Here is a 25,266-nt window from a genome sequence, read left to right on the forward strand (position 1 = left end):
AATTCAATAAAATGTGAAATTATAATGTTTAAAGCTTTCTCGAGACTTGAAATTAGAAATTTGAAAAAATACAAAGCAGTGAAAGAGTACGCACAAAGGCTCAAGTTCTAAATCTCATATCATTATCAGAATCTTGAATAACAAAATCTTCCTTCTGAAACGGAATTGGGGGCTCGTCCATTTCAGCTGAAAAAGTTTGCTAAAGACTCAGAACTGAAATGGCGCGTATTTGAGAATTGAGATTATAAATAGTTTGAAATGGGGTATTTTAGTCATTTTATCGTTGTCCCTCGGCTGGTTTTCTGAGGCGTATGTTCGAAATGAAAGTAAACGTATTTTAAGGTAGTAAAACATTTTCCCCAGTAAAACCAAATTGGGATTTTCTAGGGACCGTCGTAAAAGGCCTTTCGCGGATGGCCTGTTGTTGCATGTGAGAGCAGCGCAGCCACCTAACAAATGAAGACAAAAACTGCTGTAAAGTGAGCCTGGGTGGCTGCTCTCACATGCAACAACCCATCTATGCGATGGACGCTAGCAAATCCCAACAAAATTACAATGGTAAAATATTAGGTCGCGCTGTCTCTTCTCTCTTTCTCCCTTCCCCATCTTGCTTCATGGCTTCATCTCCAACGTCCATCACTCTATTTCCATTTTTTGGATGGATACCGGGTGCTGCTAACCCAAATTCTCTGAATCTCTGAAGAACTGAACGGGAGGAGAGAACTGTTGTGGAGGAAGAGTTCCCTTGGATTTAGGAGAAGGAGATTCCGGGTTTAGGGTCGTCGGCCAGAGCTCACTGCCTTGTATTCTTGGCTTAATTGGGTGCCTCTTTTGATGAATTCAATTTGCCCAAAAAGGAGAGAAATCAGTGAGAGATTATCACGATTAATTCAATTTGTCCAGAGGAAAGATTTCTAAGAGAAATTTTCACGATAAAGTCAATATCCCCGGCCAGAAGAGAGAAATCGGTGAGAGATTAATTGTTTGCTTATAGCTTTAGTATAGCTGTTAATTTTTTGCTTTATTTGCTTTTAATTGTTTGCTTATAACTGTTAATCGTTTCCTTTATTTGCTGTTACTTGTTTGCTTTAGGAATCGGTAAGAGATTTTCTCTTGTGGTAATGACGCAGATGCATCTCATCCGAGCATGTAGATCAACGGCCTACACTGATCCCAAATTTTAATCAACTTTATTTAGAGTTTTTTTTTTCTTCTTCTAAAATTAGTCGGGCGAATTGGTCTAGAGTTGGCCGTTCAAAAAAAAGTTATCAAGTTATTGGAGTTTGAGTTATTTTAGGACTTTTTAGAGATATTGTAGGAAAAGATAGTATAGAAGTTTATCTTTTCTTTTGTTTCCTAAATTTAGTAGATTTAGGAGATCCAAACAAAAGGCAAATGTTTTGGATGGCTGATTTTATGAATAAAGTTTGAGTTTTTTTAGGCATTTCATTCCTTGTTTACGTTCATCTTTTTCTTAGATTGAATTTGCAAAACAAGAACCAAGATTCTTGTTTCATCTTCTTCCCCACCAATCCTCCCTTGCTTGCTTGGATTCCAACAGCACCCTTCTCCATTGAAGTAGCCTTTTCTACTTCAACCATCAAATTCCGCCACAAGATCCATCCGTAGAAGATCCAAAGGTCCATCGTAAACTGCAGCCCTTTACTAACCCTGGAACAAATAAAAGCACTTCCTAATCCATCCTACTACTACCCCATTGCAGCCCTTAATTCCATGTTCTTCTTCACCCAACTATATTTGACCGAACCCAACTCCCTTAATTAGAGTTCTTGAAACCCAACTCCAACACCCATATTTCCATCCTTCCTTTATCTTAACTTCTACCCTTCTAACTGTAGCCGAAACCTACCCACCTTCTCTTGCCAAACTATTGCTTGAATAAGCATTCAACCTCCTTATCCTGTAATTCCCTATAGACAGAGACACGGAAATTATCCTTCCTTCCCCGCATTAGTCATATAAGAGTATCCGCTATCCGCCCTGCGTCAGGTAAGGTTGTAGAATGTTACGTATCCCACGTGGTTACTTAGTATAGTTGTTAATCGTTTCCTTTATTTGCTGTTAATTGTTTGCTTATAGCTGTTAATTGTTTGCTTTAGTCCAGCATCCACTATTAGGTAAGTAAATTTGTTTCATTTAAGTTAGCAAATGTTTTTTTTAAGAGAAAAGCGTTCCTGCGCTAGCGGGTCCACGAGAAAGGAACCAATGGGAGGCTTTATAAACCACTTAAGCGCAGTTAAGCTCCCTGCGCTGCAGCGCCTGAACGCTTTTCTCTTTTTTTAATGATAATTTAGCAAATGTTATGGGAATCACACGTGTCAAAAACATTTTAGTAGACTTCCATCTCGAATAGGTATGCAATGTAGGGAATCTAACCGGGTCGAACTCACCCCTAAAAGCTAGCCGTTAGAGGGAGGGTGCCCATTCCCTTATAACCCATCCACATCCATTTCACATGTCCGATGTGGGATTATTGCTTTTGCGTGGAACCCCAACATGCAATTCCATCTTTTTATCTTGTTTTTCACTTTTTCCCTGTTGAAGAAAGAAGCAACACGACTTTAATTCGCGGAGTCGTACCATTTGGTATCAGAGCTATAGCGAATGATGTCATGGCACCCAAAACATCGCTCAAGGAAGGCCACAAAGCTCATGGACGTATTGTCAAAGATATTCTAAAGATATTGACGGTCGAAGATATTCTAAAGATATTGACAGTCTTAGATGCAACATGCCAAAGTTAAGCCACATCAAAAGTACAAGACGAAGTGGATGATGCTTCATCATAGGTAAATCAAGGTAATCTCAGAGATGTGCGGACACATCTCTGTACCATCCGTCTAGAATTTCCAAGATTTGACGGATCCGATCTAGCCGGGTGGGTTTTTAGTGCCGAACAATTTTAAAGGTTCAATAAAATACAGATGAGCATATGGGAGATTCGGGATCGATCCACTTACCGGGATGTGATACCATGGTTTTGTTGGATGGAGAAGACCATGGGTGTAATGACATGGTCACAATTCACACATGCTTTATGTGCTCGATTTGGGCCGCCCGAAAGCGAAGAACCAGGAGGAGAGCTATCAAAATTACAACAAACAGGATCCATTCGGGAATATCAGTCTCAGTTTGAGCGATTGGTTAACCGAACCATACGATTACCTGACTCATTCTTGATCAAATGTTTTGTTTTGAGCCTTCATGACAATATCCGGGCCGGCGTCAAAATGTTTCTACTGACATGCTTCCCAGTTAGCTTCGTTACATGAGGAATCAGCTCTAGTTAGTTGTCGATACTTGTGATCTGCACTACCAAAACCATCAATGTCTACTCCTATGTCCGCTACCTTCATGAAAGAAGGGCATTCATCGGCAAAAAATTAATACCGAGTGATATGGTTGAGAGGCGCAAGAAAGGGTTATGCTATAATTGCAATGAGAAGTATAGCCCACTCCGTCAATATCAAGGGCAGTTGGCGATATTAAAAGGGTTTGGATTCGAGAATGACGAAGAAGAAATAGTACAAGTAAAAGAAGAAGAATTTTAGTCCATGAGGACAAGGACTCTTAAGAAGGAGGGGATCATACGTATCCCTCACGGTTACTAAGTATAGGTGTTAATCATTTCCTTTCTTAGCTGTTAATTGTTTCCTTTAGTCTAGCATCCACTATCAAGTAAGTATATCTGTTTACTTTAATTTAGCAAATGCTATTAGAATCACACGTATCAATTTTTATATGTAGATCCTCTCCAAAATAGTAGGCATGATTCATTTTAATAAAATTGTAATTGCTCTAATTGGGAATTATGAATGGAGTATTACCTATAAAAAAAGGAATGAAGTATCAAGAACGTGGGACTTGGCCAACTCGAATAGGTCTGCAATTCCATCTTTTTGTCTTGCTTTTCACTCTTTCTCTATTGAAGAAAGAAGCAACACGACCATAATTCGGGGAGTCATACCATTGAAGCTCATCTTCAGTAGGAAACCTATCGACTTGGTATTAGGTATTGGTGTTGAGCTCTCCTTCATGAACTACGCCACTTTGATGAATTAAAGAAAGCAATCATAGTTGTCAACCCGTGTTAATTTTTTGACTCGTGACTCATAAGAGTTTTTGACAATAACATAAATTTAGTTGGAAAAAATATATTTACATATCAAAGATGAAGCATGTAAAAAATATAACCCAATAGCACATAAATAAAGCACTAAGGTAAAAGTACAAATAGCTATTTGCTTGTAACTTGCATGCACAAAAAAAAAAAAAGTTCTTCTTGGTTAATCATGGGTGAAAACCCTTGCTTTAGATTTGTATCCACCCATGATTTATGGTATGGTTGTAAGGAGATTTGTGGTGGTTCTGGCCAAGAACCCAAGATTGTCCAAGATTGGGAGCCTCTCGCACATGGTTTTTTGAAGCTAAACTTTGACGGGTCTAGCATAGGGAACTCTGGTCGTGTGTAATGTTCCCTTTTAGGAACATAGATCGAGTGTTGTGGATCGAATGACAGTTCAAGGATTGGGCCGTGTGGGGTTCCTTTTATGTGTCTTGGCATCATCCGTGGGGCTGGATCGGGAATAGTTGGCCCACTTGTGGGGAGTTTGGAGTGGGTGTCCTTCTTTAGGGCATGAGGCCAAGGGACCATCTAGCATCCAAAAATGATATCAACACCCTCTTTTTTGTACTATTTCTCCTTGGGCCAAAATTGATATGAGCACCCTCTCTTTTGAGAATATGAAATGGCTAGGACTATTGATGATATGAGTAGTCCAAAACTGATATGAGCACCCTCTCTTTTGAGATTGCGAGATAGCCATACTTTTGGAATGTTTTGCCTTGGAGTGGAACTGATATGGGCACCCCCTTTTCTTAATATAAGTCCTTTACTTATAATGAGAGAGGCATGCTTGATTACTCTTATCTGTGTGTTGAAGATAATTAGGCTAGTGTAGATGATCGACCATGGTAGTGAGATAGTGCATCTCCTACATGGTGAAGGTGCAGTGAGCACCCCATCTTTACTCCATCCTCCATGTTGTGTATGTTTCATTTTTTTCATTTATCCTTTTGTTTTCTTTTTTGAATGTTGAAGAGTCCCGTATGTTTAGGGGTTTGTTAGTAGTGGAGTCCCATGTGCTTAGGACTTTATTAGCTAGATGTGGATTTGTTTGTTGGTTATGCTATTTTGTTGGGATCTTATCTATCTGGAGTCATGTGGATAATAAGGGACTATTTTTCTATGGAAGAAGAATGAAAATCCAATTTTAAGAAACTTGTGTGAAGAGGGCTTCCCCCTATACGTGGGAAATCTTATTTCTTGGCTTTTCTGTTTTCTTCTCTCACAATAACCATATCATCTGGTATCAAAGCAACGGTCCTGCTTGCCTGATTTCAGTTGAGATGGCAGACGGGACTAGAGGGCAGGATTCCAAGCGACAGGATGCAGAGATCGCTAAACTTCGTGATAGTTCCTCGAAGCAGGAAGACGACATTAAGGAGATCAAGAACATGATCTTAGCCCTGAACTTAAAGTATGATCAGTTGGCAAACTCAGTGACTTGTGTTCAACAGGAGCCACAGGGATTGAATCACAGTTCTCCTCGATGACTGGCTGGACCGCAGGGACCAATACAGACTAAGTTTGGGAAGGTGGAGTTTCCAAGGTTCGACGGAGAAGATCCATTGGGATGGGTCTACAGGGTAGAACAGTTCTTCGACTACAATCTTATCACTGAAGAACAAAAGGTTCCGCTTGCATCTATCCATCTAGAACGAAGAGCCCTACAGTGGTTTAGATGGTTTGAGCAAACCCAAAGACGTGTGAGTTGGTCAGCGCTTGTGAAGGCTTTATGTACACGATTTGGGCCCAATGCCTTTGAAGACTTTACTGGCTCCCTGACAAAACTGCAACAACATACCTCTTCGATGAAGGAATACCAAGAAAAGTTCGAAGAGTATGCCACAAGAACAACAGGGTTAAGTGAAGAGTTCTTCGTCAGTTGCTTCATTAGCGGATTGAAGGAAGAAATTCGAATGACGGTGCAGATGTTCAAACCAATTACAATCAGCCAAGCACTTGGCCTTGCTCGATTGCAGGAAGAGAATATCCTAGCAATGGCGAAGCGCAACCGGTTCAACACTATTAGACAAGATCAATTCAAGCCGGTGACACTTGAGAAGACCCAATCGAAACCTAATGAAGGGGCTGGTCCTACTACTATCAAATGGCTGACGCTATCTGAGATGGATGAACGTAGGTCCAAAGGACTTTGCTTCAATTGTGATGAGCAATTCAAGCCAGGACATCGATGCAAGAGGAGGCAATTGTACTTGATCGAAGCGGACAATTCCGATCATGAAAATGAGGAATTATCGGAGGAGGACCAAGAGGCCGCAGATGAAGACGTGAAGATATCTGTCAATTCTATTACCGGAACGCTAGCTCCAAAAGCAATGAGGGTTAAGGGGTATATTAAGCACCGGCAAGTTTCGATCCTCATAGACTCGGGCAGCACCCACAATTTTGTGGATCCCGGGGTTGCCAAACGAACGGGCTGCAAGTTGGAGACGACGCTACCCTTCAAGGTTACAGTGGCTAATGGACACGAGATGAGGAGTGATGCAATCTGCAAGAAATTTTGTTGGGTCATGCATGGATCTGAATTTTTTACGGATGTCAGGCTCTTACCATTGCGCGGTTATGATGTAGTCTTGGGAACTACATGGTTGGAGACACTTGGAGACATCGTCTGGAACTTTGCCAAGCTACGCATGGAGTTCTACCTCAATGATAAGTGACATGTCTTGCGAGGAGCGAAAACTGGAAATATAATTTCAGTTGGACGAGAGAAAATGAGGAAATTTTTGAAAAAACAAGGGCATGGTGCCCTCGCTCAACTATATGCTGTGTGGAACTTCAAGAACCTGAGCCTATGGAACCTGAAATATCTGAGCTTTTGCATGAGTTTCAAGGTCTGTTCAGTGAGCCAACTACCCTTACGCCAGTACGACCGCAAGATCACAGGATCCCCTTACAAACAGGTACATTGCCCATCAACGTTAGACCATATCGATAACCGTACATGCAGAAAAATGAAATAGAAAAATTAGTCCGTGAAATGTTACATACGGGGGTTGTGCGGCCTAGCACTAGCCCTTTTTCCTCACCAGTAATTTTGGTAAGAAAAAAAGATACTCCTGGCGGTTCTGTGTTGAATATAGAGCGTTGAATCAGGTAACAATCAAGGATAAGTTTCCAATTCCAACCATCGACGAACTGCTAGATGAGTTGCATGGTTCACGGTTTTTTCTTTTCAATAATTTTTTCAATAATTATTTAGAATCAGGTAACAATCAAGTAACAATCAAGGATAATCTACTTTCCTTTTCAATAATTTTTTCTTTTCTTTTATGTTTAAAAAAAATTCTAAAATATAATTTTTCATGTTACTCCGTGCACCGCACGCGCCCGCGGGGGGGGGGGGGGGGGTTACTGTTCACCGCTGATGTGGCGGCCCTCCCCTTCCTCCCTTCAATCTACGTGTCAAATAATTTCCCACGTGGCATAGAGCATGAATTAGAAACGACTGTTCTCCTGTGCATCGTATCAAGCCGACGATTTGGTTCCATAACCACCTATTTATTCATGGCCAATGAGAATTCATAAATAAATAATAAAACAAAACGTTTCTGCTTATAAGACTCTCTCTCTCTCTCTCTCTCTCTCTCTCTCTCTCTCTCTCTCTCCTCTTCTAACTTCCAAAAAAACTCTCCCATATTTTATAGATTCACTAAAAACGAAAGCATTCATGACAAACTAAATATTTTATTCCCATCCCCTGTTTCTCTCTGCTTCTGGTTCTCCTTCTCTCTTTCTCAAACTTCTTTTATTTTTCTATTTTTTTTCCTTTTTTTCTTTGACTGATGATCTCTTTTCTTGGTGATCTTCTTTTGTGATGCTCCTTTGCAGGTTTTGTTGCTGATTTTGGGTAAGTTATATGGCTCCTTTTTCTTTCAGAAATTTGCCTCTAATTTGTGCAAATGGGTGTTGGTTTATCAGTGGCATGGTTGATTTGGATCGAGGTGCTGCATTTTGTTTTTCATGATTTTTTAAATGGAAGAGTTTTGAACTCTAAAGAAAACCCTGTTGGGACCCTTATCTCTTCCTGCATGGCACGGAGACAAAGAGGCAGGAAGCCTGGAATGGAGGTGGTCCAGTGGTTTTTATCAATTCCTTTATTTTTCTATGTACCGCTGGAATTATTTTGTTTTTCACGATCATCTCTATTGCGGAAGGGATAGATAAGATCATGACAGACAATCTGATCTTTCTTATGAAACAAGAGATGGTGGATTGCAACACCACTTACAACTAGGGATGCATTGGATGTCCTGTGAATTTTTTCCAAAGAAAAAATAAGTGAATGTGTGAGAAAATAGGCTAAACATAAATTTAAATGGGACCAGCCATTTACACCTCATGTTTTGATGAGGTGGGCTCCATCATCTCCGCCTATACCCATGCATGCATAGGGCTCACCATTTAACAGTTCATGTTTTAATGGGTGCATTGGGCCACCATTTTACACTAATGGTTGGGGCCCACCATTTTACACAACACGTTTGGATGGATGGGTTCCACCATCTCCACCCGAACCCATTACTAATGTCGGGCCTACTATTTTACACCTCATGTTATGATATAGAATGGACCCACTATTTTACTTCATTCATAGAGCTATAGCCGTTTCTCTGGTAGTGTCTTCTTTTTTTCTCTTCCCCTCGGGTTTTATATGATGTAAGCCTTTATAGTCGTACTGCCATTGGATGATCCTAGCCCTCAGATCTATCGAGGAATTGGAAACCTCTATAAATCAGAGGGTTTTTTTATTCCTTCTCTATTTTTTTTATTGCTTTCCTATAGAAAACCTTCTCTATTTTTTTACTCCAAAGCATCGCACAGGGTTGCATACTAGTATATATATATATATATATATATATATATATATAGACACACACACACTAGTAAAAACCCCCGTGCGATGCACGGGCCGACAAAGAACTGTACAGACCACATCATAGGTTGATCCAAACCGTCCATGTGATGGAACACAACATAAATAGGTTGTGCCCGTAAAATCATTTCCATAGGCTGATCCTAGCCCTCCAATCTATAGAGGTTTCCATAATTGTTGTTCCTCTTAAGGTTCCCGGAATTTGTCAATATTTTTAAAGGTGTCCTGAATTCGTAATATCATGTAATTACTACAAACTTTCCATAATTTTGCATATAGAAAGGCTGCCAATGTTGACTTTCGTGACACATTCATATTAAAAAGGTAGGGGGGAAATAATAAAATGACTTGTTTACCCTCACATAGTTAGCTTGGACATACATATGGCAACGGCATTAAACAGTAAAAAATCACCATGTTGATGTGTTAAATTGACAGAATTTTGAAATAAATCAAAAAATTATTTTCTTTTCTCTTCTGCTATATATATATATATTTTAAGTAAGATCATCTTTTGTGTGAGTTAAAAAAGAATATTATCTTTCCCTTATTTATTGTGCTTTTCTTATTCGTTTCAAATTAGTTGCTCTAAATGTTTTCTTTGATGCTGCTTTAGACAGTATAACTCTTTACCCCATGTGAGCAAGGCCTGTGGCACGCTCTTCCTATTCATTAGCTCCTGTTATATGATCCTCAAGATATCTTTTTAACTGAAACATTCCAGGTATCTTCCCACTAGAGCTGAATAAATTAGTTGATTTAGAACGTATCATATCTTTTAAGATCTGATCATTAGATGGTAGATTAGGCATTATGATTTAAACAACTAGGATTGATTTGGATACTAGTCATTATTAGGTTAATCTTTATTTAGTTATTTCCATGTTCATCATAAGATTAAGGCCTTGACCATTTTCAGGAATCTTCTTAAGGCCTCTTAGGATACCTCTGAAATCTATTTGCATATGATATGATATGCTGATGATCTTGAAGAATACGTTTAGTCCATGTTTGTTTTGTTTTTTAGAACCGATTATTAGCCCACAACTTATTATTGGACTCGGAATTACTCACAACCGGTTTACTCACAATCGGTTCTCAAAATCCAAAACTATCATGGCCTTAATAATTTAAAAATAATGATTATAATAGTCTTACAAGTGGTATAGTTAATGTCTTCCAAAGAGCCCAAATGGTCCCATTTTCAAATAAGAATAAAATAAAATAATCCAAAAATTGCAGAGACAGAATAATTTTGGTGAGAGGTAAGAGATCTTTAAGCACCAGAATAACTGTGTCATTCACCTGGAAGTAGTACTCTGCCATAGTTATTATGTGTTTAGTAGAGATGTACTGCAGACAAGACAAGGGCAAAGATAATTTTCCAACAAAAGTACAAAACATCTCCAATTGGAGTGGAATCGATATTACTTATGCTTGAATAGACATTATGTGTTGATAGACATGATATGTAGAAACTTATATTAATGTAAGGGTGTTATCCCTCTTTTCCTTTCCATGCTTAAATTACTTCCCTTTATTCCTTTTTACTACTAACACTTTATAGGTAGATACAAGATGAATTTGTTGTACCATCTTTAGATCACTTTTGTAATCTCCATTTTTTTAGAGATTTGTAAATAAAAAATTCTAATTTGATGATCTTTATTTTTTTTATCGCCTTGTGCATCGCACGGGGTTTTCTACTAGTGTGACAAGGTTTTCCTGTTTATTCCAACGGTTCATCTGCTAAGGGCATAAGCTTTCGAGTGATTTCTGTTGTACAATTTATGTTTTAGATAGAGATTGAGTACAATTGAGGATAAATCATAAATCCGTGTTAATAAGAAAAATAGTTGGCTTTCTTTTCTTAATTCAATAGAACTTACATAAACACTCTTTTATTAATTAATTGGCTTCGAATCGATTTTAACATCTCAATTTTGTCTAAATAGGTGGAAAGTAACAAACCAAACAAGAAGAGAGAAGAGAAAAAGGAAAGATAGAAGGTAGCATGGAAGATGATAAAGGAGCAGAGTCAAGTATAAAAAAGGCAAGTCTTCCTCAGGATATCATTATTGATATCCTCTCAAGAATTCCTGCTAAAATTTTAATAGAAACATTCAGGTACGTATGCAAGTCCTGGTACTCATTGATCCACGATCCGACTTTTGCCAATCAACATCTACAATATGCAAACCAACACTCTTTTGGTTGCGTTGTGTTCAATAGTGGTAAGGTGACAAGAATTTCTCTCTGGCCACTTTGGTTGATCAACCTCTACAATATGCAAAAGAACTCTCTTTTGGTTGCATGTTGTTGGATAGTGGCAGACGTGACAAGTTTTTCTATCTAAACAGGCTGCACAAATCTACCGTGTTTAAAAAGAAACACTGTGGAGAATATATTTACTCTATAGATTCTTGCAACGGTTTGTTGTGTCTCCGCGGACTAAGAGAAGTTCACCTTTGCAATCCTACAACTTGAGAATTTCTAACTTTGCCCGGAATGAAGGTAGAAGAAGGAGAGCAAAAATTTCAACATATATGTAGCTTTGGGTTTCACCCATTAACGAAGGAATATAAAGTAATCCGATTTGTCTATCCTAGTTTATTAACAAGTAACTTAGGTCCTATCCGAAGCGAGGCCTTTACTCTAGGATCCAAGTCATGGAGAGAAATCCATGATCAAAGCCTCCTTCACAAAATCAAGACGCAGCATCCGGTACATTTAAATGGAGTTTTACACTGGAAGTCTGATGAAGGACGCAGCATCATCACATTTGACATCGGATATGAAAAATTTGGGGAATTTTCAGCGCCAATACTGGAAAATCCATCAGAGGGAGAAACTATCTTTTTGACAGAGCATCGAGGGAGTCTCTATTGTGTGCGTAGGCATGCTTGGCACTTGGAGATATGGATGTTGAAGGACTACAACAGTCATGTTTGGATCAAAGAACACCGTTTTGATTTCAAAGTTTTTGGACTTGGTTATTTTCTTCCTATGTGCTTCTTTTTGGAAGAGGGACTTAGACAGGAGATGGACTTATTATCTTATGATGAGTTCTTGCGGCTGGACTCATTTGCAGCAAAATTTGAAGCTTCCTTTCATTTGGAAAGCCTGGTCTCATTGGGAATTAGATGTGATTCCCTTGGTAACAAGTTGATTGTTTAAACTAATTCTTGAATTCCTTAATAAATACTCTATCTTCTCTATATATTTTGCTTTAGACATGTATCAGTTTGCATGGGTAAACTTATTTTCCTGTCTTTATTTATCATCTTCTCACAGCTTTTTGTTTATTTTCCTTTCTTTATTTATCATGTTCCACATAGGTAAACTTATCATAAAATAACTAAAATCACATCCACATCTGCTGCTAGATGGGGTTCCTTTGTTCCATGCCAACGTTGAGGTTGAGCTTATGAAAGAAGGTTGATAAAACCAAATGCGCAGAACCAGGTGCCCGATCATGTGAAGGCTAGCTTTATCATGCCAATGTTATTTGATGCAGAACATGAAATATGCTTAAATCACATCACGGTCTATTGAGACTAAACTATTTGCTATAGTACACAAGTAGATGATCCAAATTATAAAATGAAGGCTAATCTTCTGAAAGCCTATTAGTGAACAAAAATTATGCTAAGCTAAACTAAGCAAACATGATTTGGTTCTCTAAAAGTCTAAATGATTATTAGCCCAGTGCTAAACAATCATTTCCAGATTGCTAGATTGTTCAGAAGCTATATTATTTTTTATGACAGGGTATCCCCGCCCCAATTTTTAGGGCGGGACTATTCCCTACGGATGGGTGCAATCACCTGTAAGCCACTCGAGTTGGGTAAGCCCCGGGTGAGCCGGGTGATTTGAACGAACTCGTGTCAACTGGGAGCATATCCATGACTTTAAGCCAAACTGCCACACGCGTACAGGTTTATGTTAATCTATACTGATCATGCTTAAGTGAGTAGCATCTCAGACCATAAAGTTGCATTGACCATGCCTTTGGCAACCTAATGGTGCTTAAATAACAACCAAGAACACGCAGATGCCTTGTAAATCATGACTAATATGAGGTGACTCAACGTGCCAGTCCCACTTACACTTCACTCCAAGTAAGCCGGATGGCCACACCAGCCTGTTCCATTTTCATTTTTAGAATTTTTACACAAATCCCAAGGCAGACATTCGGGGGGGGGGGGGGGGGGGGGGGGGGGGGTGGGGTGTGGGTGGGGGTGCGAAGGGGTGGTTAATCGCGCTAGACTCTTTTGGACTCGGTTGGACTCTAGGAGTGCCGAGTTAGTCGGGCGCGATTTTCCCCTCCCACTCTCAAATACAGTGTTAGTTGGATGGGTAGGGATTTTGTGTAAAGAATCCCCTAAATACCCTAGCGCTTAGTAAAATCGTTATATGGAAATCCGTCTGGAATCTTGAAACATCGACGGAATCTCTCTCTTTTCTCAACCCTTGCAGCCTCTCTCTTCTTCCACCGAGCAAATAACTCTCCTTTCTCAACCCTTGCAGCCTCTCTTTTCTTCCCCCGAGCAAATCACTCTCCTTCCTCAACCCACCACGAACAACACTCAAGGCAGTGGAAGAAGCCTCTCTCTCTCTCTCTCTCTCTCTCTCTCTCTCTCTCTGTTTTTTGCACCATTTTGGGGGCTTTTTAGAGCGAAATACATATGGTTTTTGGGCCTTTTTCTGTCATCGATCGTTTTGCAAAAAGAATACACAGATGACCCATATGCTATTTGCTGAGGAATTTGCGCTCTTGTTTGTTGAATGGGTTCTCTGTTTTTTGGTATTTTTTCTCCTTTGTTTTGAGTGCTTGTAAATGACGGTTTTGGCTTGATGTTTTAATAATTTGAAAAAAACATTATCCATGTTGCATTGATGTTTAATAATATGGAAAAATATTACATCAATAGTTCTGTGGGAAGTTGTGGCCTTATCTTTTTTATTGGAGATCAGTAGGGGAAGATACCCACTAGCCGTTTGATGAAATGTCTCAGGGTATTTTAACTCTGAAACAATCTTTTGGCATTAGAGTAACCATCAAGGCTTACACTTTGCTCAACCAAGTACACTGCCTGGCTGTTGCCTTATGTGGATTCTCTTCAGATACTAATTTAGTCAATACAAGAGATTTTGATTGAATTAAATGCAAGAAGATAGGAAACTGGTCATGCACTGTAATTGTTGGATGGTAGCTAGCATCTGTCTTCAATATTATTGAATATTTTCTCCCAATATTTCTATTTGGTCCCCTAATTGGGTCCACAAACTCCGAACCTCCCTATGGTAGTAGTGACAAATTAGAATGTAAAACTGTTTTTAGGACAGAATCCTCATTTCTTCATGACTAAGGCAAAACTTGAAAGATTGGATCACTCTGAAATCCCTGTTGAAATCCCTGTTAGAGGAGTCCTGGGCATTCCCAAAGTGACCAACAATCCGCCGGACTTTCCTAGAATGACTTGGAGTCCCAGGTATTCCCAGCGTGACCAACAATCGCGCACGACTAACCCCCTCAATGTATCATCTGGGTCGTTAGGTCATTTTATAGGCCGTAAATCTTGAGATGTGGGATCTTTCAACCTCGAGTTGCTTTTTTACCATGGTGCTTTTTACTGGGCAAACGTGCTTGTGATATCTATGAGATCGTGAAGGATGAGTTTGGGTGTTTTTGAAAGTGTGTTGAAAGGTTTTTTGCGCTGATAAATTTCCAGTCTAAAATCTCCTCTATCATCTCAGAGACTATCCAAGGGTGCGGGTGTCTACCATCTAGCCACTTACACCATTGAGGGATTCACCCCCCACAATGAGCTTCTTCAAATCTTTTGTAGCTGTTAATCGTATGCTCTGAAGAATGGCTCTAACTTCTGTCTCATTGGATTACTTGATTCCAATAGGACCTGAAAACACCCATTTAGTTGACTCGTCTCTGAGGAGACCTCCAATGCCCGCTCAGACTAGGGTTGCCCAAGCTGGATCAATCTAGGAGCTGAAACCACATCTCACTCCTTGCTCGCACAAATCCCCCTCCCGCAACGCCTGATATTAGTAGCCAAAATATATATCTTGAAGCAAGGGTTGATCCTCGGCCAAGATATCACCAAAGATAGACTTTTGAAAAGGAAGTGGGACGTAATTTTCGGCGTCATGGATAGGTTGCAGCACAAGATAACATTGGCCCTGTGTGCCATGGGGAAATGATGGCGTCCATTGATCAGTCTGGCCAATTCCATTCCCCATGTAGGATGTGGCCCCACCCCCATCGAAACCTGAGATATAAAATAGTGGCCCACCCAAGCTATGTACGAGGTGAAAAATGGTGCCCCTTGGCCCTTGCTATATGCATGGGTTCAGGTAGATGGTGGCCCCACACCATCAAACGCTGAGGTGTAACGGCTGGTCCCACACATTCTATACTTGGGTTGGGTATAAGTGGGTGGGCCCCACCAAATCAAAACATGGAAAGTGATAAATTGGCCCTTCTTTCTTACCTGGACTGCCCCCTCCGGTGTATTTATGACCTACTCATTTAGAGGGAGCTGTGCCAAGTAAAAAAAAGGGGGTGAATAATATTATTTCCCCCAAAACATGTGTAAAAGTAAAACGTCAAAATTCGGTGCACTTCAAAGGCAGACGGAACGAGGAAACACATATTTTAGGCAGAGACGGATCCGAAAAGAATCTTGAAAGATTAGGACTCTTCAAATGACGAAATTTTAAACCTATTAAACTCATGTTTTCATTTTAGCTGGTGATGGTAAATGGTAAGAGGGCCCACATTCCATCATCGTCTGATCCATGATCTGTTGGTGATGGAAATTTGAACGGCGGATCATTCTCCTATCTGAGAGGATTAGTGATATTCTCTTCAGAAGGGTGCGTCCGTGTTCATTTGGTAGGCCTTGCTTTGGATCTCGAATGGCCAAATCAGAGAGCCAAAGGTGAGACTCTGGCATAGTGAGGAATGCTGGTTGTTACCTCATCGTAATACAAAGGGGCACGCCCACTTTTGATTAATCTGAACCGTTCATTTAATAGGCCTTGCTTTAGATCTCCCATGGCCCAACTTCACACCACTCATACAAATCAAATAATACTTATTTTTTGTCCTTTTAACCGTTGCATGTAGTTTTTGGCATCCATGTCAACTACAAAAATACAAGTTATTAGATGTGAGAAGTGAATGGCCTAACTTTTCGCTATATTAGATTGAAAGCCAAGCCTATCAAATAGACGGTTTAGATTAATTAAATTGGACAATCCTTCAATGCATGATGGCTATCTTTTGGCTCAACTTTATCCTAATTTTGCCCAAGGAGGAACCCATTTGACACCTTGAATTGGTCAAAATATGCAGAATTTCTAACACTTGGAGGAATATTAGATCCCATAACAAGGGGTCTATGAAAGACCATACCAACTGGGGCGTTGGGCATGGCCTCAAAGGTATTTTAGAGGCTCAACAAGGTCTATTTACGTACCAAGGTTATAAAGGCCTGTATGAGATCCTAACAACGTCATGACATGCTCAGTCTCTTAACGTAGCTAGCTCATCGATCCGTGTTCCATTGATTCCTCCTAAAGATTTTATTTCAACTTGAATTTGGATCTCTTTCATTATCTCTCGGAAGACCCAAGATTTGAAAAAGATGGTATCCGAATAGTCTTACCTTTTCTATAGACCACAAATAGGCCTGGTTCTGGAAGAGGGGGATCCGAATTTTCTGACCTTTTCTATAGGCCACAAATAGGCCATTGGCAAAGGGCATGGGCGTCACAATGGGGGCCAGCTGCGAACAACTGGAGATTATTTGGATAGGGTGATGTAACGCACCCTTTTTTCCGATACTAATTAAAACAAAATTTCTAAAACAGGAGGCACACGAATAGTACACACCACCTGCTGCTGCCTCTTACCCGTAGCAATAGAGAGACACCTTCGTTCCAATTTCCTGATTCCATTTCTCTGGCTATCATTAAAACTTGTGAGTCATGAATTTAAGGTCCGAATTCTTCCTCCACATAGTGCGCATGGCCCACAACTGAGCTTCCAAGTACTCAAAATTTATACTCTTCTGTATGTCCTTTCCAATTATTCGATGGGCTTTTTACCCTTTCTCAATCAAACCAATGTGATCTTTTGTATTTCCATAAAATGCAGATTCACCATTCTCCCTGTAGAGACTCTCTACAGCTTTCGTAACTTGAATATAAATTATCTTTTCAGTTCTGTCATTATCCATTGACCAAACTATTTAATTTCGGAAATGCACTGATTTGTTCCAGAAATGTACTGTGTCTGTGGCAGTTTGTGCAGGTGGGTCATAGAAATCTAAATAGAGACTAAATGAACAGTGAAATAAATTTATGTGATGGTTTCGATTTCTTTGTTTTTTTATTGATCAGAACGAACAACTTTTCTTTGCACTTTTTTATTGGCTTTAAGCCTGACTCAGATTCTGCTGTATGTTTTGTCTCTGAATGATCATTCTCTATTCTGTTATAACTTTTGGCTCTGCATGATCTTTCTTGAATTATTGTTTTTCCTTACTCAATAAGGTAATTTATTCTTTTAGCTTGTATAAATTGTTTTTTTGATTCTCTCTCAATGGTCTAGTTTTGATGAAATTTGTACTGTTGATGGGTGTGAAGAGGTGATTTTTTTTCATGTGCATTAGTTGAGAGAGAGAGAGAGAGAGAGAGAGAGAGAGAGAGAGAGAGAGAGAGAGAGAGAGAGATTCTAATATTAAAATAGGGTATATTTTGCTTGAAGTTTCAATTATTTAAGGTTCTATTTTCAAAGCCTAACATGGAGGAATATTGAATAGTCTGCATCTGGATTTCTGTTCAACTTGACCACCCAGTTTTCTCTACTTGTAATTCCTACAACAAATTTATCTGTCTTGGGCACACCTTAATCTTCTTTCTTTGCTCTCAAATTAGCCTTCCTTCTACCTTCAAGTCTTGTAAAGTCCTAATGGTTGGAAAGCCTTACAAGTGACTATAGATACCATCCAATTTGACTGGAAAGTAGAAGGGATTAGGTGTTTCTGCCTGCCCTTATAATTTGGAACAGTGTTCTTCATTTCTGGTGTGTGGGTTTCTGATATCAACTTCTCAATTTTATTGGGAGACCATGAGAACCAGGAGAGCAAAGCGTTCTGAGGTACGTCCACAGCCTTCTAGTAGTTCTTGATTACCTGTTTTCTTTTCTTTTTTTTCTTTTTCAATTTCACCGAATGTGGGATAGATATTGATTTAATGGGACATCATTTTCTATATGCAGTCCTTTTGGCCTTCCATTGTAATGAAGAAATGGCTAAACATAAAGCCTAAGGTTCACGAATTCAGCGAAGATGAGGTTGACACTGAGACTGAGACTGAGAGTGAGGACGATGGTATGACAATAAATCTTCTTTTGTTTTGAGAATTTTTTACAGACAACAGTTAAGTGGGTTGTCTCTATAATTGATCTTATTATTTTTAAGTTCTGTTCTTTATATCTGTTTAAAGACGCAAAAAGGATGGACCGGAATCCGGTCACCAGAACTCAGGGGAACCAATCTGCATGTCCAACTCAAACTTCAGGTAACAGTGAATTAGCATCTCAAATACTTTTTCCTGTAGGATCGTTTTCCAACTCTTAATTCATATGATTCATGGTAGTTTATAACATGGGCCTAACCATTAGATCTATTACCTCCATTTTCAGGCATATGGTTTGAACCATAGTTACCAGGGTGGGAAACAAATTCGGGAAACAAAACGTGAAACGGAAACGGGAACGCATGAAAAAAATACAGGGGAAATGAGAAACGAGAAACAATAGAAATCGTACGAGAAACATCTTAGGAAATGATGTGTTTTTTCCAAAATGATTTTCATAAGTTCCATACTTGTTTCCTACACGTTTCATATGCGTTTTCTACGAGTGTTGCATACGTTTATCACATGTTTACACATTATTTACATAAGTTTTCCATATGTTTCCATGTGTTTCAGAAACATTTCTTCAATTTTGTATCATATTTTGGAAACGTTTCCGAAACATGTTTCCCTAATTTTAGGGGAAACGAGTTTCCCAACCGCGAGAAACGGATTTCCCACCCGCCCAAGGAGTTTCCAGCAACTATGGTTTGAACACTGTGCACTAGAGGGCCTCATTTCAGTCATAAATTTGTCAACCATATCAATTTTTTTCGTTCTTTTCCTAGTCGTCTCTTCTGTACATTATGGATTCGATCTGCCTAAATTTCTAACTCGAATTGCCCAGGTCCTCCATCAAAGGGTTATATGTTGAGGCACAGGAGGGGGAAATCAGAAACACTGCGCGTTCAGTATATAACTACAAAGGATGTGAGGTTTGGCTGTTTCCTATGCAAATAGAATTTGCTTATGAAATCCAAAACCATTTCTTATTTATTTTTTTATTACGATCTAGGGTAACAATAGGCACATGGAATGTTGGCGGGAGAGTTCCTTATGATGATCTTCAGATTGATGAGTGGCTCTGTACAGAAGAACCGGCAGACGTGTACATTCTTGGGTGAGTACTTTCTTACTTTATTTTATGTTTTAGACTACTTTCTTATTTTAGCTTATTTTTTAATTTGCTCTGAATCCCATGAAAGGTGAAGTTCCACAGATGGCTGTATTAATTAAATCAGTTGCACCAGCCGAGTGCCAGTTATCTTGGCCCTTCAAGCATGTATTAATATGTCTCATATAAATAGATAATTTAATTCGTGAAACTAAATGATCACAGAACAATTCATGTACTCGCCATGGTGATTATTTTATTCAAGATGCCAGTTTATGTAATATTTGTTTCTATAATTTGCTTTTCCATTATGAATACAAATTGTATACATTTTCATTCTCTTGAAGATGGGAAGTTTGATTTTTAATTGTAATGATGGCACTGTAATTATGTCCTGGTTTTGTAGTTTCCAAGAGGTAGTCGCTTTAAATGCTGGGAATGTACTGGGAGCAGAGGACACCAGGCCAATCCCAAAATGGGAGGCAATCATCCGTAGAACACTTAACAAGTCATTGCAACCTGAAAGAAAATTCAAATGTCACAGCGCTCCATCCTCTCCGATAATGAGGACATCCTCTGCTCCTGATCCACCTGCAGATGAGATAGGTGTTCCTGAAGTAGAGATGGGGAGAAATTTGCCTTCTGGGATCGGTGATAGTGTTGCCTTTAAAAGACAAGAATTATCTGAGGTAACCAGTTTGGGAAAGAAGATTCAGCTGAAGAGAATCTATGGCATTGACAGTGACAGTAGACTAGACTGGCCAGAACATTCATTAGATAAACCACCACAATTTTTGTCATCTAGCACAAAATTAAGGAAAGTTTTTAGCAGTTCTGCAAGAATGGGCTTTGATTGGATGGAGAAGCCCCTAATCCTCACTTCTCAAAGTTTAGCACTGGGTTGTGGACTGAACCGAGTATACCGCAGCTCAGGGAATCTTGGATTGATCTGGCCAGAGCAGCAAGAGGAGTCTGAAGTGATCGATTCATTATCTGACGCTTCTGATGAATTATCTGATGAGGAAGAGGATCCTTCTTCTGAAATATTAGAAGGGACATGTGAAAATGGAGTCAGTAGAGAATGTTTGAAGGCCCGTGCTAGATATGTACGTATTGTCAGCAAGCAGATGGTGGGGATCTATGTATCAGTTTGGGTTCGTAAAGCATTAAGGAGGCATATAAACAATTTGAAGGTTTCTCCTGTTGGAGTTGGAATTATGGGTTACATGGGAAACAAGGTCTTGTCCTCTCTTTCACATTAAAAAATTCAATGAATTATTGAAGCAATTTATGAACACATTTTGCACGAATGCTACTAGTTATTTAATTAATATTATATGCAATAATGCAGGGTTCTGTTTCTGTCAGCATGACTCTTTTCCAGACACGGTTATGCTTTGTTTGCTCTCATCTTACATCTGGTCAAAAGGAGGGTGATCAACAGAGGCGTAATTCTGATGTGTGTGAAATCTTACGACGAACGCGATTCTCTTCAGTCTTTGATGCTGGTCAGCCACAGACAATTCCCTCACATGAGTAAGCATTTCCATGCCATTATCATTTCCATCTCATGTCAGTTTACACTTCTAATGTTTTCTCGTTTATGTCTTTCACGGGCATGTTATCTTGTACAGATTGTGTAAGAAAATGGGTGAAATCTTTTAAAAATGTTTGTAGAACTTTCTGTTATGCTTGATTGCTTTAAGGTTTGTTTGAGTAATACCGTCATAAAAAATGGGCTGTTTAAATTTGTTACTCTGCTTTTTCCTTTTATGTACTTCAAAACAATGAAAACATCCACCTGATATGAAGGGAGAATAACTAATGAGCTAAAGACAATCACAGTTTTATTGCGCAATCCTTCTAAGACAAATCCTTTGGCATAATTCCTATAAATCCAGAAATCGAGAACTTGATAAGCTGATGATTAGAATATTCGTGGGCTACATATACATGGTTAACTGCTTAATTCTCATGAGAATTGGAGTTATTATCTGTTTCTTTCATCAGACAAACTTCAGGAAAAATCCTCGAAGCAGCCATATGCAGCTGTGCTGATGCCTGAAGGGAAAAGCATGCCTTTCTTCATCAAAGAAGCCATCAGAGAATACATGCAAGTAAAGATACTATGGGTATTGTATCCAAAAATTTAAGCTAGACATAAAGTTAATTTTCTCTATTTCTCACAATAAAGTTAAACTAGACAGATCCAAAAAGGCATATACTTAGTTCTTAGTGATCTTAGTTGTAATATATCTCGTATATGAAGGAAAGAAGATGAGGCTAAGGAAAGCACCCAAAAAACAAGAACAAAAGGCCAAAAAGAACAAAAAAAAAGCGTACAGATTTGTCTTCTCCTGGTACACAACCAAATTTGAGAAAGATACTCCATAATTGTCTAAAGATCCACTTGACTGCTTCCTTCACGATGAATGTGAGAGAAGCGACACTCAAACTTGTATAGAATACCCTAATTTCCATGGAGTCTAAACCACCAAGGAGGGAGGGATTTTCCCTTAAGCCAACGGATGCTGATAAGGGAGTCACCTTCAATCCATATCTTAGGCAGGTCAAACTTAGATACGAGTGTAAAACCATTCCACACTGCCATAACTTCCACTGCATCAGCATTTGCATCACTGCATAAGCTAAAAGTCCATGAAGACTCTGCACTGATAGAAATGTCCGGATACAACGGTATTGTTGGCATTTGATGTTTGATGCCATTCTTTGTATACTATACAATGCAAAAAGTGGGATTATGTAAAAAAAATTGGGTTTTCAATGCTTTGTCTAGATAATGTTACCCAAGAAGACCTTAAGACAATGCCAATCATGTGGATAACACCACAGAAATTCCATTATGTATAGAAATATGTAAAATATATGTGAATAATCGTAGTAGTGGCACATGTTCACTCTAATTGCCCCCGCCCCCCCTTTGAAGTTGAATCATAGAGGTCAAAGGAAGACAATTTTTCAAACAAGTGACACTGATGCCTAATAAAGTGAGAAGGATTGCAAGATGTTGGTTGTGAGAGACACACCGGAGGCAAAAAAAAAGCCTCATTGAACTATCAGTATTGTGGAAAGCTTTGTTGTTGCAGTTTGATCACAAACCTTCCCTGGGATGGTAAAAGAAAAAGGGCTATCCTTATAGCTTATTTGTGATAAGGTGAGAAAATAGTTTCATGCAAACAATTGGCTCTTCAAGCACAGTTGTTTCCTTTTTTTTTTCAAAAAATGCATGGATTCACCCGCCTTTGATCTACTCAGTGCCACTAGTTTATATAAGTGATTCAATGGCTCTACTAAAGCTAAATCACACCTATTTCCCCATGGTTCAGTTGATGGGCACCCTTCAACCAATTCCCCTGTCAATTTATTGGATGTGCAAATTACTTCCTGAGTTAATTGGGTGTTAGAAACATTAGAAGCAACTATTTGGAATCTAAATTGAAGCTGCTGGAAGATTATATAAATTCAAAATTCGTGAGAAGCATGTAGATGTTCCCAATAGGTCAAGAAAAAACTTATAAATTAATTACGCAAAAAGATTTTAACTTAAAATGATTGTCATAGGGGACTCATTTTAGTTTATTATCCACAAGCACATTTTTCCTTTAATTTTTCCTATGTGTGCTAATACTTTGGCGTGGAGTAAATTTTTCATTTTCTTTCTCTGAATATGAACAGTCAGATTTTTTGGTTTGGGGATTTGAATTATCGCCTCAATATGTTGGACATTGACGTAAGGAAGCTTGTTGAGGGGAAAAAATGGAATGAACTTAAAAACAGTGATCAGGTAAGATTTCTGGTACTTTATATGCTATCTGATATAAGATAATAAAATTTATTTGTACCGGCGATAGTAAAATTTGTTGGATTGTATCTGAGGGATGTTGCAGCTATGCATAGAGCTTCGAAGTGGGAACATATTTGACGGGTGGAAGGAAGGGGTGATTGAATTCCCTCCAACTTACAAGTATGAAATCAACTCCCATAGATATGTTGGAGAAAATCCAAAAGAAGGGGAGAAGAAAAGATCTCCAGCCTGGTAAGCTTGAATATGCAGCACCCAGGATTCTTGCAGATGAAAGTGCATTTTTAAAAAGTACCAATACAAAGTAATTCTAGTTTGTTATATGAAATTTTCTTATGAAAAATTCTAGTGGTTGCTGAATGGAAATGCAAATAGTACCAAGAAAACTCAAGGAGTGCTAAAGTAGTGCCTTTTGTGTCACAAACTGCATACAACACCTGTCCTTGACCATTAAACTATCATAACTACCCGATACACACACACACACACACACACACACACACAGAGATATATGCCTGATGATACATCAGCTCCTCAACTGACTGCGTATTTTCATACTTTTGACTATGTTTTTTGTCATTGTGCAGGTGTGATCGCATACTATGGTTAGGAAAGGGCGTCAAACAACTTTCTTACAAGAGAGCCGAAATTAGGCTCTCAGATCATCGCCCCGTTAACTCAATTTTCTTGATTGAAGTCGAAGTTTTTGACCATAGGAAACTCCAAAGGGCACTGAACTTCAAAAATGATGGAGTGCTCTTTGAAGATTTCCTTGAGGAGGAGAGTGACAGTGACATGCGAGTGGAAAGCTTTACAGATATCAGGTAACGAATAGTGTCTAGTATCATAAATTCATGGTCGAGCAAGAAGTCAAATGAAAATGATGGGAGAATGTAATAACCTCTCTACCTAGTAAAATGATTGTGCCCAAGTCGAAAATATCCTATGACCCAGAATCTCCACCTTTGAGATTGTGTGTTCGATCGCAGCTTACTCGTAAAAGACAATTTCAGAATGGAGTGAAGTAAGAGTCAATCCTTACACAGTCTACTGAACGGAGTAGAGTGACCAGAAAGTAGCACCAACCGGAACCATGACTGTTGCTTCGGTCTCAGATTTCTTTTTTTTATAGAGTTACTTAATCAGTGACATTTACAACAGAAGCACGAAGATTTGTATTAATGTGAATTTGTTCATCTCTTGCAGGGAAAGCTTGTTTTAGAAGGACCCTTGGATGCTTTAACTGCTATTCTCATTTGCAGACAGATATTAATGGAAATCCTTGCAAGCAACAGTTGTCGAGTTGAATTCCAGTGGAAAATTAACAGAATTCAAGCAATTTAAAGAGTTTGAAGTTTGTTGGAGTTGGTTATAGGTAACTGAGTGTTGCTACAAAAAATTGCAAAGAAAACAGCAAACTGATTTTTTTTTTATTGGGTGAATGTTAGGGAGCATATCAGTTGCATTTATGCACTAGAACTTACTTGGAAATCATTAGGATTGACAAAAACTTATGACCCTTTGTTATTATTTAGAGGGCAAGTCAGATGAGTATAGGCTGTTTATTATGGAAGAAACATTATGTCAGAGGCTAGTCTAGATTCTTTGTTGAAACTGCTTTGTATATTGTGTTATTCTTGTGGAACTTTATTGTAATTACCTGGTATAATTAGACTATTCCAGAAAAAAAAAAAAAGGAATAAAAAGGGTGAATTGGTGACTGAAAGTCTGAAATTTATGCTAATGAAAGAAGAGTTTATTTGCTACAGTTAACTAGTTGATTATCATTCGAAATTTGAAATCTAGAACAGGGATTTTAGGTGTCGCCATCTGATTGA

General features: G+C 38.9%; 2 protein-coding genes across 9 annotated transcripts; both read left to right on the forward strand.

Annotated features, from left to right (window-relative positions):
- Positions 1–364: 364 nt before the first annotated feature.
- On the forward strand, positions 365–11,308 carry LOC143877215 (uncharacterized). Of its 5 annotated transcripts, XR_013250574.1 has the most exons (5): positions 384–968; positions 5,426–7,071; positions 8,000–8,018; positions 11,000–11,097; positions 11,172–11,308. XR_013250574.1 is itself a non-coding variant. In XM_077379132.1 (2 exons), exon 2 carries the CDS (start codon positions 5,956–5,958, stop codon positions 6,826–6,828), a length of 873 nt encoding a protein of 290 aa, XP_077235247.1. In that variant the 5' UTR covers positions 384–968; positions 5,426–5,955; the 3' UTR covers positions 6,829–7,991. The 5 variants fall into 5 exon arrangements, 1 of the variants encoding a protein (XP_077235247.1); XR_013250576.1 differs by lacking the exons at positions 5,426–7,071; positions 8,000–8,018 and adding an exon at positions 1,093–2,010 and having other exon boundaries at positions 365–968; XR_013250577.1 differs by lacking the exon at positions 5,426–7,071 and having other exon boundaries at positions 435–968.
- Positions 11,309–17,200: 5,892 nt separating this feature from the next.
- Positions 17,201–25,154, forward strand: LOC143877217 (type I inositol polyphosphate 5-phosphatase 2-like). Of its 4 annotated transcripts, none has more exons than XM_077379134.1 (12): positions 17,201–17,382; positions 18,009–18,231; positions 18,352–18,463; positions 18,579–18,653; positions 19,339–19,426; positions 19,507–19,611; positions 20,012–20,843; positions 20,957–21,141; positions 23,302–23,410; positions 23,514–23,662; positions 24,016–24,252; positions 24,635–25,154. In XM_077379134.1, exons 2-12 carry the CDS (start codon positions 18,202–18,204, stop codon positions 24,648–24,650), a joined length of 1,938 nt encoding a protein of 645 aa, XP_077235249.1. In that variant the 5' UTR covers positions 17,201–17,382; positions 18,009–18,201; the 3' UTR covers positions 24,651–25,154. The 4 variants fall into 4 exon arrangements, with proteins under 4 accessions (XP_077235249.1, XP_077235248.1, XP_077235250.1 ...); XM_077379133.1 differs by lacking the exon at positions 17,201–17,382 and adding an exon at positions 17,425–17,624; XM_077379135.1 differs by lacking the exons at positions 17,201–17,382; positions 23,302–23,410; positions 23,514–23,662 and having other exon boundaries at positions 17,661–18,231.
- Positions 25,155–25,266: the final 112 nt, after the last annotated feature.

Source organism: Tasmannia lanceolata, unplaced genomic scaffold (assembly GCF_043159265.1).
Source record: "Tasmannia lanceolata isolate RefF3 unplaced genomic scaffold, GAP_Taslan_0.1 ptg000005l, whole genome shotgun sequence".
NCBI lineage: Eukaryota > Viridiplantae > Streptophyta > Magnoliopsida > Canellales > Winteraceae > Tasmannia > Tasmannia lanceolata.

Excerpts from the sequence above, each read along its gene's own strand:
- LOC143877215 (XM_077379132.1), top strand. The coding sequence starts at position 5,956 with ATGAAGGAATACCAAGAAAAGTTCGAAGAGTATGCCACAAGAACAACA.
- LOC143877217 (XM_077379134.1), top strand. The coding sequence starts at position 18,202 with ATGAGAACCAGGAGAGCAAAGCGTTCTGAG. Across the intron at positions 20,844-20,956 it reads TGGGTTACATGGGAAACAAG|GGTTCTGTTTCTGTCAGCAT; the intron begins GTCTTGTCCTCT and ends GCAATAATGCAG. Across the intron at positions 21,142-23,301 it reads CAGACAATTCCCTCACATGA|TCAGATTTTTTGGTTTGGGG; the intron begins GTAAGCATTTCC and ends GAATATGAACAG.